This window comes from Rhamphochromis sp. 'chilingali', assembly GCF_963969265.1.
Source record: "Rhamphochromis sp. 'chilingali' genome assembly, chromosome: 16".
Lineage (NCBI taxonomy): Eukaryota > Metazoa > Chordata > Actinopteri > Cichliformes > Cichlidae > Rhamphochromis > Rhamphochromis sp. 'chilingali'.
In genome coordinates, this window is record NC_137943.1 from 32,157,577 (window position 1) to 32,177,008 (window position 19,432).

At 43.7% G+C, this 19,432-nt stretch overlaps 2 protein-coding genes across 3 annotated transcripts in view; both read right to left on the reverse strand.

Moving 5' to 3' along the window:
* LOC308383598 (tripartite motif-containing protein 29-like) overlaps window positions 1–15,164 on the reverse strand; it is a gene marked incomplete at its 3' end in the record, with an annotated part of 32,458 nt that extends 17,294 nt beyond the window's left edge. Inside the window, exon 1 of the mRNA XM_080861641.1 lies at window positions 11,122–15,164. The remainder of the gene's footprint in view (window positions 1–11,121) is intronic.
* Window positions 2,610–18,967, reverse strand: LOC308383516 (tripartite motif-containing protein 16-like). 2 transcript variants are annotated; one of them, XM_080861547.1, is made up of 4 exons: window positions 18,290–18,967; window positions 6,027–9,593; window positions 4,735–4,996; window positions 2,610–4,032 (listed from the first exon to the last, which is right to left on the reverse strand). In XM_080861547.1, exon 2 carries the CDS (start codon window positions 9,448–9,450, stop codon window positions 7,780–7,782), a length of 1,671 nt encoding a protein of 556 aa, XP_080717673.1. In that variant the 5' UTR covers window positions 9,451–9,593; window positions 18,290–18,967; the 3' UTR covers window positions 2,610–4,032; window positions 4,735–4,996; window positions 6,027–7,779. The 2 variants fall into 2 exon arrangements, with proteins under 2 accessions (XP_080717673.1, XP_080717674.1); XM_080861548.1 differs by having other exon boundaries at window positions 4,727–4,996.
* Between the last annotated feature and the right edge of the window lie 465 nt (window positions 18,968–19,432).

Sequence of the window (19,432 nt, forward strand, 5' to 3'; positions counted from 1 at the left end):
TTCCACTAAGACTTGTTTTATGGGGAGATGTACGAAATTATTTACCGGGTTACAAGCAATGATAATATCGGATGTTGACTCCTCAGCGTCATCATTTTCTATCTATTGAGAAATCCCATTGTAAAAGTAATGAAGAAAAAAACTATTCTGCCGTCTCACTCCTCCTTGGCCCGCGGGGTGTGTGTGTGTGTGTGTGTGTGTGTGTGTGTGTGTGTGTGTGTGTGTGTGTGTGTGTGTGTGTGTGTGTGTGTGTGTGTGTGTGTGTGTGAGTGAAACAAGATCGCCTGTCGCTGGTTTGTTTTTCAGTCTCTCAAAAGGAAAAGTAGTATTCACTAAGGGATAGTTATTCGTTTTTTACACATAGGCAGCCTGTAGGTTACAAGCGGATAGAAAGTTCTTCTTTTCATCACAAGCTATGGTGTATCTTAAAGGTTTTTTACAGCGTCTGTATTATAGGAAAATAAAATACTATTGAAATCTCTACAGGAAGTCACTCTTTATTTCCATTACAAACGCCGGTGCAGCTTAAGAAAGTAAAATTACATCCGCTCTGTCTCTCTATACATCACAGAATCATCTGCTGCATCACCGCTGTGCTTAGGGAACATGACGCATCAGGTCTGAAAATGACTAGACACTTCCGGAGTATTTCCGGTAGGGTCATAAGGTCCGGATCGAGGCCTTCCATAGTAAATATGCTGTATTTGAATATGTCATATTCAAAGCCTTCTTCTTTGGGAGAGCAGATCTCATCGGACACAGGAACGCTGCTGGGCTGCAGAAGGAAATCCATCTTGTGTCTGTGCCTTAGAAATTGTGACGGACTCCACCTCTCTGCTTTTTTATTCCCCTCCAACAGATTCCGGAGGTTTCCCCCCTCCCTCTAAAAACTTTTTTTCCCAACAACAGATGACGCGCTTCCGGAGGTTTCCCCCCCCTCCCTTCTCAGGATGCAATTCGACACGGTTAGCAACAGATGGCGCGCTTCCGGGGTTCACCCCCCCTTCTCAGGATGCAATTCGACACGTGGGGGGTTTCCCACCCCCCTTCTCCGGATGCGATTCGTCACGCTCATTACACGCTTCCGGGGGGGAGGGGCGGGAGGTCAAAAGGTCGTGATTAGGGCCATCAATCACTTCGGATCAAATTTTGTCATAAGCTGTATGGGATTATCTCTCTTTCTACCATTCCACATGTGCATTTTCTATCCAGGTACTCAACAGCACCAAACCATAATTGTGAATCCATGGCTTTGATCTGGTGAAAATCACCCTACCCCTACTGTTCATCTTTACACACAACAGATGGTGTTTCTGTATCTTAATATATGACTGAATGAAAAGTAATGACAACCGTTATTTTCAATCTTCCATTGCTTCTACCTGTTGTTTCTCTGTATTATTGTCGGATCTTTACCTTCGAATAAAGTGCCTTCAATATAAACTGCCTCGAGGTAACTTGTTGTAATTTGGTGTTTTATTAAGAAAATTGAACTATTGTGGCAGAAAAGTTGGATGCAAACCAAGACTAAAAGTCCTCAGGCAGGAGTCATAGCTGGGCTTTAGCATCTGGGTCACCCACTTTACCCAGGGAGCTAAACCAGCATCTCCAACAGGTGATTTGTTTGTCTGGCAGTTTCAGGCTGGGAAAGCTTGTTAAACTTTAACAAAACATTATTTGGCACCAACGTGAATGATTTGGGTCATGTTTATCACGTCTGAGTCAGGGAGCAAAGGTCACCTCCTTTATGCAGGATTTCACCTTATGCCAACAGGGGAAAAAAATCACGAGTTCTTAAACAAGCTGTAGGTCATGTTACTACACACATTTCAATATGTAAGCATTTCATCATGTTTTAGAGTCTCAGAGTTATTTCAGCCTCATCTTCACATATTTTCACAAATATTCACATTATCTCCGAGATCCAGTTGTGAAATTTTTTCCCTCAGTGTAACCGATTGCAACACAACAAATGACTGACCAGTGATTAGTGTTTTACAGTGATTACGACAGACAGCCTGTTTCTGCCACTGCTGCCAAGCATTTGCTCTTTTCAGCTTGTTCAATTGTGGAGGTTTTTACATTCTTTACCTTACAATATAAAGCACCTTGAGGCAACTGTTGTTTTTTGGCACTATATATAAATATAAATGAATTGAACTGGTAGCAACTTTATGAATGAGAAAATGAAAACAAGTGTCAGTCAGCTGGTTCATGTCCAGCAGGTGGGGAGGAATCAGTGAGTCTGTTACTCCAGTTACTTACTGAGAGGTAAAGTTAAAGAAAACGAGTTTCCTTCATCGCACTAAACCTGCCCACTAAACATGACCCTGAATGAACCCATATGTAAAGGACTGTAGGTTTTAAGCAGGATCACGTAATGGCAACACAATAGATGAGGAAAGTGGGGGAACTCTGACGACATCTAGTGGACATCTTGAAGATGACGGGTCTGAACAGAGAGCAATGCAGGTCTGTGGAGAAGATTGCAGCACACTGTGAAATATGAACTATGAATAATATCTACATCTGTAATGATGTAATCAAAATAGGCTCCATGTAGTTTAAGTTCTGTTACTGTACTTATGAAGCAAACTGCACACACAGAGTTGGCAAACATTGAGTTTACTTGCATTTAGGCAAAATGATATAAACACTTATCATGAGCCAATATAGCACATTTAACTGCTTTTATTTAGCAGGGATTACACAATACACAAAATTAGTCACAAACATTTTTAATCAAATCTTGCAACATGTTGCTAAGAAGAACCAGGACAACCAGGTCAAAGCCATACTGAAGTATAACCTTCATTAACATAAATCACAAAGAAAACATATTTAAATAAAAATTGTATACTTGTCTTGAACTTTTTTAAATCTTTAGTCCTGTGTATCAAAACTTATTTATTGGCTGATAAAAAGGAATCACATCATGGTTGTTACAAGGAACAAGTGATGAAAAACTCATTTTCATGTTTGTTTTCTTCTATACTGAAGAAGAAATACAAGTTTCTGTGGTAAATATTAAAAGAGCATCCATGTTCAATAAATATTTGTGTCACCTTTAAAGACCAATAAAAAAAATATCAAACTTAGAGAAACATAAAGTCAGGGCTGGAACAAACAACATAGAGTGCCCTTCACTGCTGTGGACAGGAAATGTACCGTGACTTGGAGCATGAGGTCATTTTCTACCTCGGGTGCTGCAGTGATTTGGTTTGTCACTCAGGTGGATCCTTAGATGAAAATTCAGTCCTGATTTCCAACTGAATCTTTCCCCACAGGAGCTACAAATATATGGTTTCTCACCTGTGTGGATCCTTCTGTGACTTTTCATAGTCGACAAGTCTCTAAACTCTTTCCTACAGACGTTGCAAGAATACGCTTTCTCACCGGTGTGGATTCTCAAATGAGTTTCTAGTCCTGATTTCTTACCAAATCTTTTCCCACAGGTGCTACAGAAATATGGCTTCTCGCCTGTGTGGATCCTTACGTGAGTTTCCAATCCTGATTTCCAAATGAATCTTTTCCCACAGGTGCTACAAGAATGTGGCTTCTCACTTGTGTGAACTCTCATGTGTCTCGTCAGGTTGGATTTACACTGAAAAGTTTTTCCACAAGTGTCACAGCTTACAGATTTTTTACTTGTATCAGTTTCACTCTGAGACTTATCTGTTCGGTTTTTGTGACGTCTCCTTTTCTTCAGCTCCGCATTTCTAGTTGATCCCGAGTCCACATGCTGGTTTTCTTCCTGTTCCTCAAGCTCTGGTTCAGGAAAGTTAAGAGCAAGGAGCTGGTCATCGTTTGGTTCTGATTCACTGAGGTCACTTTCCTCAAAACTAGAAGTCACCATAAAACTATTGATCTCCTGCTTCAGTACAATCTCCTCCAGCTCCTGACTGGTGCAGAGTTCCTCCTGTTCCTCTTTAATCTGTGGAGGATCTGGGTCCTCCTGGTCCAGACTTGAGTTCCTCTCCTGCTGATTGGCGACAAACTCCTCCTCCTTACAGGCAGTTTGCTGGTGGAGGTCTAAACGAACAATAAAAAAAATGTAATTATAGAAAAACACTTCTGAGAAGATAAAGTTTTAGTTAAAGTCTGTAATGAGGGCATGTTGCTCACATTTGCAGGTGAAATTAAAAGTGTGTAAAAATGAAGTTATTTGTGCACTCTGATGCAAATGAGAACTTGAGTTCTGACATTTTTCAGCAACATTAAGAGTAAAAAAAACCTTTCAAACAAAAAAGAACTCACTTATTACTGACTGACTGATGATCTATTTTGGAGTTGATCTCGAAACTGATCTACATCTTGATATTTTTCAAAATAATCTTCACTATTGGGGGTGGCTGTAGCTCAGGCGGTAGAGCAGATCATCTACTGATCGGTTCGATTCCCAGCTTCACCTAGTCTGCATTTCAAATATCCTTGGGCAAGATACTAACTCCAAGTTGCCTCAAGTTGCTCTTTGATCTGTGGAATGTGTGTCTGAATGTTGGTAGAAAGCACTAAGAAAAATGTGCTTGTGCGAATGGGAGTGAGTGGGTGAATGCACAAGTTTTGTAAAGCGCTTTGAGTGCTCAAGATTGAGTAGAAAAGCGCTATATAAGAACCAGTCCATTTAAAACTCCCTGTCATGTTTTCACGAATACACATTAAATAGATCTGACTGATACAAACTGTAGGTTTAATATTAATGTTAACACTTCAGAAAAGCCATTACAGTTTTACCGCTGGTCTGTAAATCTTTCTCAGGTTTCCAGATGTTATGCAGCTGTCTGAGCCGCTCTTCCCCGCTCCAGACGACGATGCCTTCATCCTCGTGTTTCACTACAAGCTGTTCTCCCTCTTGACTGATGCAGAGTTCCTCCTGTTCCTCTTTGATCTGTGGGGGATCTGTGTCCTCCTGGTCCAGATTGAAGTTCCTCTCCTGCTTCCAGACCTGCTGGCCAGCCAGATCTTCCTCCTCCTTACACTTCATGTTGATGTGGGACTTGAGGAACAAAGTAAAAAGAAAAAGATTAGACAGGTAAAGGTGCAGCCTCAGTCAGCAGGGCTGTACACTGTGAGCATGTTGCTCACATATGTGAGAGAGGTTTGTACAAATGTTTCAGAAGCACCATGTGACTCCCTCTCTTTGTTGGAAAGTCTTATTAATTCACTTTATAACTATTACTTTGAAGATCAATTTCTACCATCACAAAAATATTATGACCTCTTTAAAAACAAACAACGGCAACTACATGACTTAAATTCCATGTTTAGATGAAGGTAATGGTCAATGCCTTTTGACAGGGGAAAAACCTCCACACAGAAGAATCTTACTTGGCTGAATCATAAATTATTCACCATGATTAAAACTGCAGATGAGCAATAATCTGCATTTTATTTTAGCCAAAGAGGAATGTTTCTGTTTGTCTGTGATCTGACTTTTTCTGCTGGGTCCAAATTTCATTTTATCCTGTGTAAGTTTGTTTCTCTTCCTGTTAACTAGCAAAGTCAAAATCACCTTGATTCATTTAACTTTAATTCAATTATAAATGTAATCATTTTATTGAACAATTAATTTCATTTCAATGAAAAACAATTACTTAAAAGAAAGAGATTAAGTTGGAGAGAGACATGTGGCCATCTTTTAGTGAGTTAGACCCTGATTAAGGGGTATTTTTAAAAGTAAAGCCCATCTCTCAAAGTCCCTGCCGGCCTGCCTCCACCTCGGGAAGTCTGTGGGTGCAGACGGAGGTGAGGAGCACCACAGGCGGCAGAGAACTGTCTGTAGCCCCGGAGTGAGGCGTCGTGAACCGAAGCAGACAGCGAACTGTGGCACAGTGCAGAAAACCGAAGCTTTCCCTCCCTGTTTGGTTTTGATGTGTCTCATGAAAGTCTATTGTTAAAAGTTTACCTTTAAAAAAAACGGACGCACTTGTTTGATTAGCTGCTCTCTGATTTTAGCCTGTTAGCTTACAGACTGAGCTCAGATCGTTCCTGTGTTAGTTCATTGAGAACATCACAGTTTTACATACCTGCTGCGTGACTTCATCTCGGGTCTCCGGCTGATATACAGCAGTCTGAGCCAGTGGCGGATCTCATCATCCTGGACGACTGTTTTTAATGTTTTTAACCACGGAGATTTCTTCTGCATCATCAGTCTCTCATTGTTAAACTCTCCCAGAAACTGAAGACAGTTGTGCCATTTCCGCGCTTCTTCTTCTTCTATTGAGTAGACGGCAGACTACACATGTCCAAGGGTAATACTGTCCTCCTCAGGCCATTGGCATCAAGTCAAAGCCTTAAAGTCTGGTACTTTGCGCATGGTCATTTTTTACGAACAGCAGAATCACAAGACAAAGCGTGCCAATGTTTATACTTTTCACTGTGACTGCCAAATAGATGAAAAAGTAGATGTTAAAAAACAACTTATAGTTTTGTCATTGGGCTGGTAGAAAGCTATGAGTTTCTGTCCCTTTGTCTGACCTTAGAGACTTATTTTAAAAGGAAACATTACAATCCTTTAAAGCAAGTATTTTCACCTCTGTTCCCCCCTCTGTACTTAGCTTTTTTGTTGTCATGTCAGTAATTGTCCAGTTGATGGCTCCCTTGGATCACAAGCCTGTCTCATGAGTCCAAGTGAATATATTCTTAATAAACAGCTTTGAAGAATTTGTGACCAACTTTGTTTAATTCGGAACATCATCATCATGAGTCAAACTCACTCTTGGATCTACAAAATATTTAACAAAAACAAACATCACTGAATCATAAGGTATTTGCTCCAACTCTTAGTCCAGAAACACATGAGTGAACTAGATCAGCTGCTCCTCCAGTTCAGCTGTGGATTTATATCATTATTTATATTTGTAAAGTGGATATGCAGTTTTTCAGTACTAATATAAGCATTTTATATCATTGCTTTATTGACAGATGTTTGGTGTTCAAGGTCAGGCATCAGTTTGAAAAAAACAAACAAACACACTGAGTTGAACTTGAACTTCCTACTGACAAAAACTAAAATTGGTGCAAAAATAACCAGAAACATATAAGAAGCATCCTGGAGGTGCTGCAGACAAGATAGGACCAATAACATGTCAACAGGAAATCCTTTTTACTAATTTGTTTATTTCTTTTTAGATTTTTACTCTCCATTTTAAGCCATGATGTTTGCTGATACTGTGTTCCTACTGTTTGTTCTCATTAATAGTTCTGTTTTTAACATTCTGTGCTGAAGCTGGAGGAAATGTTTCTACAGTGTCAGATGATACAGCTCCAAACTAAATAAGTGACTAACTAACGATGCTTTAATACACTTTACTATAAATTATGATATAGTGCACTTTCTTAAAATTTCTTATTGCTCTGTAATTAATTGTTTTCTTTATAAATGTACAAATGAGAATAAAATCTGTGTGATAAAGGAAGGTCTGTAGACTTCTCTGTTAAGATCAGTGAAGAGAAACAACAACATACAAATACCTAAGAAAAATATTCAGTAAACATTTAGAAGATAGAGAAGTTTATGTTGTCATGTGGAGAAATTTTTCAAATAAAAATATCCATAAGCATTGATAGTCTCCATGGCTGAACAGACACAGGAAAGAGCTCCACCTATAAAACGTAAAAACATCAAGACAACATGTTGAAGATGTCGAGGTACTGCCCATAATGTTTGACTGACATCTGATTTATGTGCAGCACATAAATACCACAATAATGATGGAGAGAAACTAAAAGGGAACTAAAATACAGATTTAAACTTACAACAATATGAAAGACTTCAGTCTATTTCACTTTAATCAACTCAGCAGTGGTTCCATAACAGTAAAGACTCAGTCCAGCATAGAGCGGCTGAGTGAATGTGGTCTGGACTCTGTGGAGGAGAGTCATGGTTTCAGAGACGCTGTAGAAGGACAAAATACCTGCTCTGTGATCCAGGTACACTCCTACTCTGGAGGAACGAGGACCTGAGACAGGAGTTTTAATGTTGTTGTACCGAAATATAAAACTGTTGTTGTTACAATATAATGACCAAGATTTGTCATTCCATCCAAAAACACATTCATAACATCTTTTTCTGCTGATATTCTTGTATGCGACTGCTACATCAACTCCTCCCCCTCTCCACTCCACCTCCCAGTAACAACGTCCAGTCAGACTCTCTCTACTCAGGACCTGAGACCATCCAGTGAATCTGTCTGGATGATCAGAATAAGACTGTTGTTGTTCCATAAATGTTGCTTTTCTGTTCCCCTCTGATAATAACAGCTCTTTGTGTGCTGTGTTTGGATCCAGTGTGATTTCACATGAATATTTTAAGAATCCAGCTCTGGTCTTTGGCTCTGGTTGTGACAGTAAAACATCCACTTCAGTGACTGTCAGTGAGATGTTTGTCCGTTCCTCTCTCAGAATGTCCTGTAGTTTATCTCTGACCTCTGACACAGCTGCTGTCACATCCTCAAAGTAGCTCAGAGGACGGATATTGATGCTGGATGAGTCTGTAGACTCACTGAGTGCTGACAGTGAGGGGTAGTTGTGTAGAAACTGGATGTGATCCTCTGTGTGTGAGAGCTGCTTCAGCTCAGCATCTTTCCTCTTCAGCTCAGTGATCTCCTGCTCCAGCTTCTCCTGAAGCTCTTTGACTCGACTCACTTCAGTTTCCTGCTGGGATCTGATCTGCTGCTTCACATCAGAGCTTCTTTTCTGGATGAGATGGATCAGCTCAGTGAAGATCTTCTCACTGTGCTCCACTGTTTGATCAGCAGACTGATTGATGGCCTCCACCTCCTGTTGAAGCAGCTTCACATCTTTCTCTCTGTCCTGGATTCTCTGCTGGATGTTTTGTCGACTCACCTCCAGCTCTCTCTGCCTCTCAGTCCTTTCTGCTGCAGCTGAGACTGTGTCGTGGCCTTTATGTTCATCCACAGAGCAGAGATAACAGATACTCTGCTGATCAGTACGGCAGAACATCTTCATCACCTCATCATGACGAGAGCAGATGTTCTCCTGGAGCTTCTTGGAGGGCTCCACCAGCTTGTGTTTCTTGAATGTAGGTGAATCATAATGAGTCTGAAGGTGGTTCTCACAGTAAGATGCCAGACAGAATAAACAGGACTTGAAGGCTTTTATTTTTCTCCCAGTGCAGACATCACAGGCCACATCTTCAGGTCCAGCATAGCAGTGATCAGCAGGAGCAGCTTGGAGTCCAGTCTTCTTCAGCTGCTCCACTAAAACTGCTAACATGGTGTTTTTCTCCAGGACAGGCCTCGCTGTGAAAGTCTGTCTGCACTGAGGGCAGCTGTAGATTTTCTTCTTTTCCTCTTCATCCCAGAAGCTTTCAATACACTTCATGCAGTAGCTGTGTCCACAGGGAATAGTCACCGGATTCTTCAGTAGATCCAAACAGATCGAACAAGAGAAGGTTTCTCGGTCCAGCTGAACTCCTTTCTGCGCCATTTCACCCAACAGTGTCAGTGACTGTGTAAGTTTCACTTCCTTAATATAGAAACTGGTCTGACCTGAACAACAAGTGTTGCTGCTGTGAATGGGGCCTGCCAGCTCTAACACACGTTGGTTACACCCATCTTCATAATGTAGATCTAAAGGGGAGGGAACACAGAACGATATGGACAGACAGGAGGTGCTGAGCTAGAGAGCAGGAAGAAGAGGAAGGGTTTTCATGCTGTGATTCATTCCAGAAAGCAGGAAGAGGCTCTGTGTTTAATTGTTTTTCTGTTCAAACCTTTAACTAAATAATATAAATGTCAATAACTGGATGCCTCTCTATTCTTTTTGTTAATCTGCTAAATGAATAGTTTGTTTCTTTTAACAATTCAAATAGCAGAAATGAACAGCTGACAGCTTGTCAGACTCAGACTGTAAACCATAGAGACAGTTTATATATACATTTAGTCAGGGCAGTGCAGAGATGTTTAAAGGGGCGGGTGCTCACAGTTAAAAAGGGCACATAGAAGCAGGCTGAAGAACAACAACCCACATTCATCAAGAATCTAATATGGAATCACATCACACTATATCACTGTCATCAGGTGGGCACAATGCAAAGCAAATGTAGCCCATTTTTTACCTGATGGGTACAATGTTGCTGTTTGGGGGGTTGCTTCTGCTCTTGCTGCTGATAGTGCTGGAGGGCAGGGCTGTGTTGATCTGAGACTGTAGAGATTAAACAGTCCACAGGAGAGAGGGTAGCTGATTAAACAAGTGTTATGAGATAATAATAAAACGCAAAGATTGGTCACGGCGCTTGGAACCATAAGGCAACAAAACTGGGAAATAAACTAAGCTCTGCCTGTGAATCACTCTTTGCCTCTCTTCTTCCTTCCATCTCCTCATCTCATCTATCACATTCCACTTGCTGTCCATCTGAGAACGAGGCACAGTTTGCTATTGAATTCATCTATTATTTAATTATACATTTTAACAACTCTTGCACCTAATCCATAATAAAGCAATGATAGAAAAATGTTATAGAACAAAAACTTTGTGTTTATTATGTCTGTGAAGGTTCTCAGTCATCCAGGTCATCGTAGTCAAATCAGCTTGCAAAGAAAAGCGTCTGGACTTGTTTAAGTTGCTTGAAGACTGTTGAAATCTCCCAATTCTTTGAATCTTTGGGCTGAAGGAAGGACAATACTCGGTGTATAAATGCTCAATCAACAATCATTTATTTCCATACAATTCAACAGTCAGAGCATTACAACGTCCGGACGGGAGAGATGCCTGCAGAGGTTCGACAGCATGTCTCAAAATGGTAGCAACTTTCACAGACTTTTATAGCTAGTCACAGCCCCCCTCTTTGTCATAAAAGCTGCATCTTCACATGTTTTTCTAATTCTTAGCGAGCCTGGCTCCTGACCTTGCCTCCCTGTCTTTCTGTGTGAAGCAGGAAGGGGGGTAAGGAATGTGGTTTTATCTCTTCTGCCCAGACACCTAGTTGGTCTGTGCACAGATTTTTGCCAATTTGTTTTTAAGATTTTGGTTCATTCTTTCCACTTTTCCCTGAGATTGTGGATGGTAAACTGTACCATATCTATGTTGCAACCCCAACATACATTCCACCTCAGCGAGATCTCGATTTTTAAAGTGAGTGCCATTATCTGATCTTACCTTCTCTGGGAATCCATGCCAGGGGACATAATAATTCACCAGACATTTGATCACTGTTTTACTATCCTCTCTGCACGTTGGCCACGCCTCTGGCCAGCCAGTCAGACCATCCACACACACCAACAGATATCTAAACCCTCGAACAGTGGTTATCATGTCAGTGTAATCAATCACAATTTCCTGGTCTGGTCTTTCTGGCAAAGGAAACTTACCCATTTCTGGTTTCACGGTGGGCTTCGGATTGTATTGTCCACAAATCAGGCAGGTTCTCACATGTTCCCTTACCAGGTTTTTCATGTAGGGATGCCACCAATGACACAAATCCCTTTCCATCTGGGCCACTCCCACATGACCTAGCCCATGAGCTTCTTTGATTTTCTCCTGGGCCACTTCTGCTGCGAGCACTGGCCGCCCATCGGGCCCTCTCCACAATCCTTCTGATTGTACGGCCCCTCTTTCCTGCCACACCGCCTTTTCCTCGGGTGAGGCTCCTCCTTGCGCCTTTTCGATGTCCTCTCGCTGTTGGGCTGGCAGGTCTCCCCATTCCATACCCATACTTACCATTTGTTTTCCTTCCTTATAGCCTGCCGCCCGTTTTGCTTCCTCGTCGGCTGCTCTGTTTCCTTTCGCCACCCAAGTGTCAGACTCGTCATGCCCTTTACACTTTATGATAGCGACCTCCAGAGGTTCTTTCAGAGCGTCCTCCAGCTGTCTCATTTCCTCCTCATGTTTGATCGGTTTATTTGTGGCTGTTCTGAATCCAGCCCTCCTCCATTGCCCCAGCTCCACATGTGCTGCTCCAAAAACATATGCTGAGTCAGTATAAATGTTAACTCTTTTTCCTTTCCCTAATCTCAGAGCTTCTATCACTGCAATAAGCTCTGCTCTCTGTGCTGACTGAGGCCCTTCTAATGTTCCTGATTTCTCCACCAGCAGCTGGTCTCCAACTCCTTTCACCACTGCATAGCCTGTTTTCAATCCTTCACTCGGATCTCTAAAACAACATCCATCTGTAAAATAATCATCTGCCTCACTCACCGGTTCTGCTCTCAAATCAGACCTTACTTTCTCTTCAACCTCTACTATTTGTGTACAGTCATGAGGTGTTCCCCCCCCCCCCCATTTGATCTGCCATGTTAATCCCTTCATGTGTGAAGGTCAAGTTTGGAGACTCCAGAATCTTAGTCAGTCTCTGTTGTCTCAGTGGGGTCATTGTAAATACCTGTGAGTTCACATAGGCCACCACACTGTGTGTTGTGAGCACTTTCAGTGGGTGCCCTCTCACAATGTGAGCCACTTTCTGAATTATTTTTGCTACCCCTGCTGCATGTTGTGTGCACATGGGGTGTCTTTTTTCTGTGTTATCCAGGCCAATGCTGATATACATCAGCACTTGTCTCTTTCCCCCTTTTTTCTGAAACAACACACCATTTACTACTCCATTTGTTTCAGAAACATCAACTGAGAAATCAGAGTTATAATCGGGGATTGCCAAATCTGCTGCACGAGACAGGGCCTGCTTTAATTCAATGAACCGCATTTCAGCTTCAGTGGTCCAGTTGAGATTAGCTGTGAGATCTCTCATGCCGTGTTCTTTCACCAAATCCCTCAAAGGTTTGGTTTTGCCCACATAGTCAGGAATGTAGTGTCTACTGTAACCTGTGAGCCCAAGAAATGACAACATTTCTTTAACTGTACGTGGCTGGGGGTGTGACATAATTGTTTCCCTCTGGGACGCCAACATGCCCACCGTCTGCATCGCCACCACACGACCTAGAAATGTAACTTCAGTTCTGACAAGTTGGAGTTTTTCTCTACTTACTTTAAAGCCTGTTTTAGCCAGCTGACGAAGCACAGTCATTGTCGCTTGAAAACAAGCATCAGCTGTTTTAGCGGCAATCAGCAAATCGTCCACATATTGGATCAGTGTGCATCCTTCAGGTAATACACATGGAGAAAGAGCATTTTTAAGTACCTGATTGAAAATGCCAGGTGAAAGGGCAAAACCCTGCGGCAGCCGTGTGTAACGCAGCTGCTGGCCCCTGTAAGTAAATGAAAAAATATCTCTTAAGGATGGATGCAGAGGGAGACAAAAGAAAGCATTTGCCAAATCTATGCATGTGAACCACCGCTGATCTGGAGATAAATTAGTCAGAGCTGTGTACGGGTTTGGTACAGGTACTGTTTGTGTCTTAAGGACAGCGTTTATTGCCCTAAGGTCATGTGCCATGCGATACTTGCCCGTGCCTGACTTTTCAACTGGGAGGATCGGAGTATTCCATGCAGAGGAAGACGACTCCAGCACACCCACCTGCAGGAGCCCTGAAATAGTTTCTGCAATCCCATTATCTGCCTCTGGGCTGTGTCTGTATTGTGAACGCCAAATAGGGGTGTCATCCTTTAACTCAAATGTGACGGGTGAACAAAATGTTAAACCCACATCAGTTGGACCTTTAGACCACAGAGTGTCTGGGAGTTCTGTTAAGCCTTTAACAGCTTCCTCATGATCAGATTTCTCCCTGCCATGTGTTCGCTTTAAAAGTTTGTGTTCTAACACACTCTGATCAGTAGCAGTCACAGAAATTCGATATGTTTTACAACTGGGTGAGTATGAGACATCAGTGAGTTGTGTTTGTTGCCAATCTGTGGCCCTTGTGGCTGTTCTCACCATGGGGCCTAAATCTTTTGCTTGATGACCCTCGTGCACTGCCAAAGACACATGGGGAACCGCTTCATCCCCCATTCTATACCAACTCATTTTATCTTCAGGGAGTGGAACAAACGCTGCCACTCCAGCTGTACCAACATAAATGTCCTGAGAGTTAAGCTCCCAAGTTGTCTCATCTAAACACTCATTAAACAATTCCTCAAACCACTCAGTGCGCTCGCGATCGTAAAAAAAGGTCACGTGGTAGGGGTCACGCAAGGGTGAGTAAACCGACATGGACATTATCCAGGGACGCCAGAGTTGGTACTGTGCCAGAATTCCATCTGATGTGGTCAGTCGCGCCCAGTAAATCTGCGCTGTGCGTTCACAATCCTCAGATAACAGCCACTGTCCTCTCATTCCTGATTGCAAACAGGACAGCTGTGTGCCATCTTTCAAAGTCACTGTTAATCCATCAGCTCCACACATGATAGTAGCTCCAAGCTTAATGAGCAGGTCCCTGCCCAACAGATTAACTGGAACTTGTGATGAAATCATGTATGAATGTGTTAAGGACTGGCGTCCTAACTCCGTCTTCAGAGGGACGGTCACTGGCAAGGTCATAGGTACCCCAGAGAAGCCGATAACACTGATTTTTGTGTCTGTGAGTGGGATGTCGTCAGGAGCCGTACGAATGGTGGAATACGTCGCTCCTGTGTCCACTAAAAAGGGCAGGTTACGTCCTTGAACCCTCAGTGGCACCAGGGGGTCTGCCCCTCCCCCTATGCCCAGGCCTCTCTGTGGGGTATGTCAGTATTGTCCCTGCTGCCAGTATTCCACTGAATACTGGCCTGGAGGAGCCATCTGTGAGTTGGGGGCCGACCATTGTCCACGCCCCCTTCTGGCCGAACGTGGCATGTTGGTATTGAACTGCTGAGGTGGTTCTGGGCACTCTCGAACCCAATGTCCAGTCTGACCACAGTTGAAACACACAGTACCTGGCACGTACGGACCTCTAAGCGCACCCCTTTGTCTACCCATGCCGCCGCCTCCTCCCCGTTGACCACCACGTGAACCCCAATTTCCTCTACCGACCCCACGGCCACCCCAATTTGTGCCTCGCGCGGGTCCCGGTGTGTCTACTGGCAATGCATTAGGATCAACATCAGTCCCCATTTGCTGGAAACCTTGAGCTACCATTACTTTTGCTATTTTTTCATCCTTTTTCTTGTCATTTGCCTTTCCCCTCATTTCACCCAGCTGTAATTTCAACAATTGCTCTTTCATGTTATCTGTCTCCTCAGTTTTAGCCATAACCTCATCATGAGCTGTCTGCAGGCGATGCACCAGATGTTTCTCCCACACGTGAGACTCCGCCCCCTCCATGTCGGGATTATCAGTCGGGCACACCTTTTAACACAGCGTCTCTAAACCGCAATTGTTGCATCCCCTCTCTACCAGGATGCTGGCCAGTGTTAAGGGCCCATGTGGCTTTAGCCTGTTCTATGTACTTCCTTGGAGTTTGATCAGGCTTCCACAACAACTTCAAAATCTTAGCAGCATTTGGAGTGGGATATTTTTCACGTAATGCATGAGATATTTCATTCACAACACGGCAGAACGGGGTGCTATCAACCATCAATGCTGTACCTGCTATTTTTTCTATGTCATCCAGTGCTGTGCCTTTGACACATCTGGCCACCACAGCTCTGAAATCACCTAGGGCCAGTTGAACACCTGTTGTTGCTCTGTCAAACTCTCTCAACCACCCCGCACCTCCGTCCGTAATAGGAGGTAATAACTCAGTCAATGCAGTTACATCTCCCACCCCGTATGGTTTGTATTTCATGTGACCCCCAGCGGTCACCACCAGGGGGAATGTCCCCGGCAGAGACAAAGTGTCCCTATCTTCCTGGCTCCGACGCGTCATGGGGTGTGGTTTGTTTGCAGGTTTGGGCTTGACTACTCTGCCTCTTCCTGATTTTTCTCTAGCTGCTCTATTGTGAAAGGCCCCTTCTAGCTCCGGCCCTGCATCTAATTTCTGCTTTTCCCAGACACTTACTGGCGTATTATCATCCAGTGTGCCGGATAACCAGCCCTCGTATGCGTCCCCATCGGGCCCGCACACCTCACCTTTCTCAACCTGTGGTGCAACAACTACTCCACTACCTGCCTCATCATCAGAAATTTGATGACGCTGCTCTAGAGTTATTATAGCTGTTTCAAGCAGCCGCACAGCCCGCTCTTCTTCAGTCTCTACCTGCTGGGGAGACTGTTTCATGGGCGGTGACTGCACTCCGCCACAAGCTCCCTCCTCATTAACAAAAGTGGAGCTTTGCTTTATTCTTTCACTCTTCGGGGCTGGAGTAGGTCGTTTGGGCTCTTTAGATATATCACAATCCACATAACCTCCTGTCACTTCTAAAACTTGGCCATTCTCACCAGAGAGACAGCCCTGCTCCACCCTCAGCACAGGGTAAAGGGGGGCGGGGGCCTGATAGGGAGGGGGAAAACCAGTGAGCGATGACTTCACCGGAGAAGCCGGCAGCATCAGCTTCTCAGGCTCCTCCCTTCTCTCCCTCATCCAGTGCTCCACCCCCTGGCATGTCACAGCCCACCTCGTTACACGGGCTTTCTCCTCCTGAATTTCCTGCAACTTTTTCCCGAGTTTCCGCCTGCTCCAGAAAGAGGCCTCCTCTAACTGTGTACTAATCTCCTGCTCTTCTTCCTGGAGCTTCTGTGCTATTCCCAGAAGCAATTTTGCCAACGAACCTCTTGTTTCTCCTCTCACTCCTTCCTTATCACACAACTTTTTAACTTTCGCTGCCACAGCTGCAGCCTTTGATTTTTTCTCACCCACGCTGCCAGGTCGCATGACCCTCAGCGCCTGCAACAACTCCTTCACCTGCTCATCAACAGTTTTCCACTCACCCTGCATCACTCCTTTTTCTATGTCAGATTTAAGACCCGACATATTCACACCACCACACACTTCTCACCCTCTCTCTCCTTTTTTTTTTTTATAATACTTTTTAAATGTTTACACCACAGAGTAATACACCCAATTATGCCCATCTATCTCTATGTGGCTCCAAATTCCCTCTTTATTCTAATTTCACACTCGTCAGGGGACAGGCACACAACAATTTTAACCACTGAAACGAGGAATTTTAACCTTTTTATTTCTTAACTAATCTAGACTCAACCTTTGTTCGCAAAATGTGTCTTGTTCTAGTCCGGAATAAATGTGAACCCGCGATTACGCTGCGGTCCCAGTGTTATTCCGTAGCTATGCGGGGGCCCTCACCTCCCCAAGTCACCACCTCGGCACCCGGACGCCGCCGGTCCTGGCCGCGCGTCCACGAACAGGAGGGTCGCCACTCCTAGGGCAAAATTATTTCCACAGGTACACTAGGCATCAACCTTTGATCCTAAAATGTGTCTTTGCTCTAATGTCCTCCTAATCAAACACATCAACCGTCACTGTCACTGTGTTCACGCTTCACGCTTCACACAAAAAACACACTCAGAGCGCGCCTCACTCACACTCAAAACAACACCTAGAGCGCGCTTTACACACAAGACAGCACCCAGAGCGCGCTTCGCAGCTTCGCACACACTCTCACTCAGAGCGCGCCTTCACACACACACACAACACTTTTCTTCAGCGGGAATTTTACACAGAAACCTCTGAGCTCAACTATTAGATCTTCTTAAAGCACACTGCACCATAGACCAAAATACCCCTTTCTCTGCGCTTATGACCGTCATAACGGGGCAAAGTCGCATCATAAAAGTGATGCTTGCATCCCCGAAGTTATACCTGACATCATAAACCAGGTGTTGCTCTATGTACTTAAAATTTTACTTTGTATTATGACCGCAGCCCTTAAAACTCGACTGACGCCACAAACCACCGTCAAACCTCTATCCAATGTACTAAAACTAGCACCAACCACTACTGCACTTCACGGCCGCACCACCGGAACACGCCGTATCATAAACCAAACCTACGGACGTGTTTCGCTCTCGCGTTGCCAGCGTTCAACTGCACCGTGAAGCCAGCATCTGCTTTTCCTTAAATCAACTTCTATTTCATAGCCGGCAAAAGCCAGGACGTCACTGACACCATAAACAAAATAAACAAACCTCGACTTCAATGTACTGGACTAATGGCCGCGTCTTCAGAAGAAATTCTAACGTATTATTGCTACAGAAGCCAGTATTAGACAAAATTAAATGTGGAAGGTAAAGTGGCTGCAACTAGCTCAACGTAGTGTCTTATTAGTTTCTCGGTAGAAGCAGTTTACTGCAACTAGCTCAACGTAGTGTCTTATTAGTTTCTCGGTAGAAGCAGTTTATTTAACACACTGGAATTCAGCCTCAACTTATGTTGTTAGTATCTTGCGCCAAAAACCAGACACCGACAAATTTACTGTGAAAATACATGTGACTCAGCGAACAGATTAATTTGGAAAGCCCAATATGCACATTTGGTATAATACAACAGGCTGTGCTTACCTTTTTGTTGTTAGACCGGTCTTCCGTTCGCCTCGCCCCACTTCCTCAGCACACCAAAGATCCGGGTCACACGGCACCAAGTTGTTGAAATCTCCCAATTCTTTGAATCTTTGGGCTGAAGGAAGGACAATACTCGGTGTATAAATGCTCAATCAACAATCATTTATTTCCATACAATTCAACAGTCAGAGCATTACAACGTCCGGACGGGAGAGATGCCTGCAGAGGTTCGACAGCATGTCTCAAAATGGTAGCAACTTTCACAGACTTTTATAGCTAGTCACAGCCCCCCTCTTTGTCATAAAAGCTGCATCTTCACATGTTTTTCTAATTCTTAGCGAGCCTGGCTCCTGACCTTGCCTCCCTGTCTTTCTGTGTGAAGCAGGAAGGGGGGTAAGGAATGTGGTTTTATCTCTTCTGCCCAGACACCTAGTCTCCCTCTTACAGCCTTCTTCACATGATTCAGCAATAAAACATCTCAAGAAAACAGTGTCAGACATTCACAGCTGATCAAGGATACAGAGTAATGCACACTTTGTCTAATGAACTACAAATGATTATGTTTCTTTTATTCAAGAGTATAATAGAGACTAAACTACATACATAGCACACCATTAGAACTAAAGGATAATATATGGCCTACAGCTGTTAAGCTAATTTACTACATTGACTACTGGTCATAAAATGGCATATGTTTAACTACTAGTCTCAACAAGACTTTTCACCTCTCATCACCTCTCATCCGAGAAGCTTCTTCAGTTCTAAGATCAAATGGTGGGGAGTCCCAGATTTAAAACTAGTGGGAGTATCCCCCCACAGAGGGACAAAAGGACCCCCTGATGATCCTCTAATCGCCTGAGCCAAGGTATGAAAGCCAAGGTGGCTTGCCTGTTCCATTTGCCCATTAGTTTGAGATGGAAACCGGATGGTAAGCTGACTTGAGCCCCTAGTTCCTTGCAAAACTCTCTCCAAACCCAGAACGTGAACACATGCTGTGTAAGAATCTGGCTGGTGTTCAGAGCTGATGGGAGCCTAGGCAGAGCAATGAAATGCACAGCTTTGGAGAACCGATCGATGATGGTCAGAATAACTGTTACCTGAGGATGGTGGGAGACCAGTGATGAAGTCCAGTGCGATATGAGA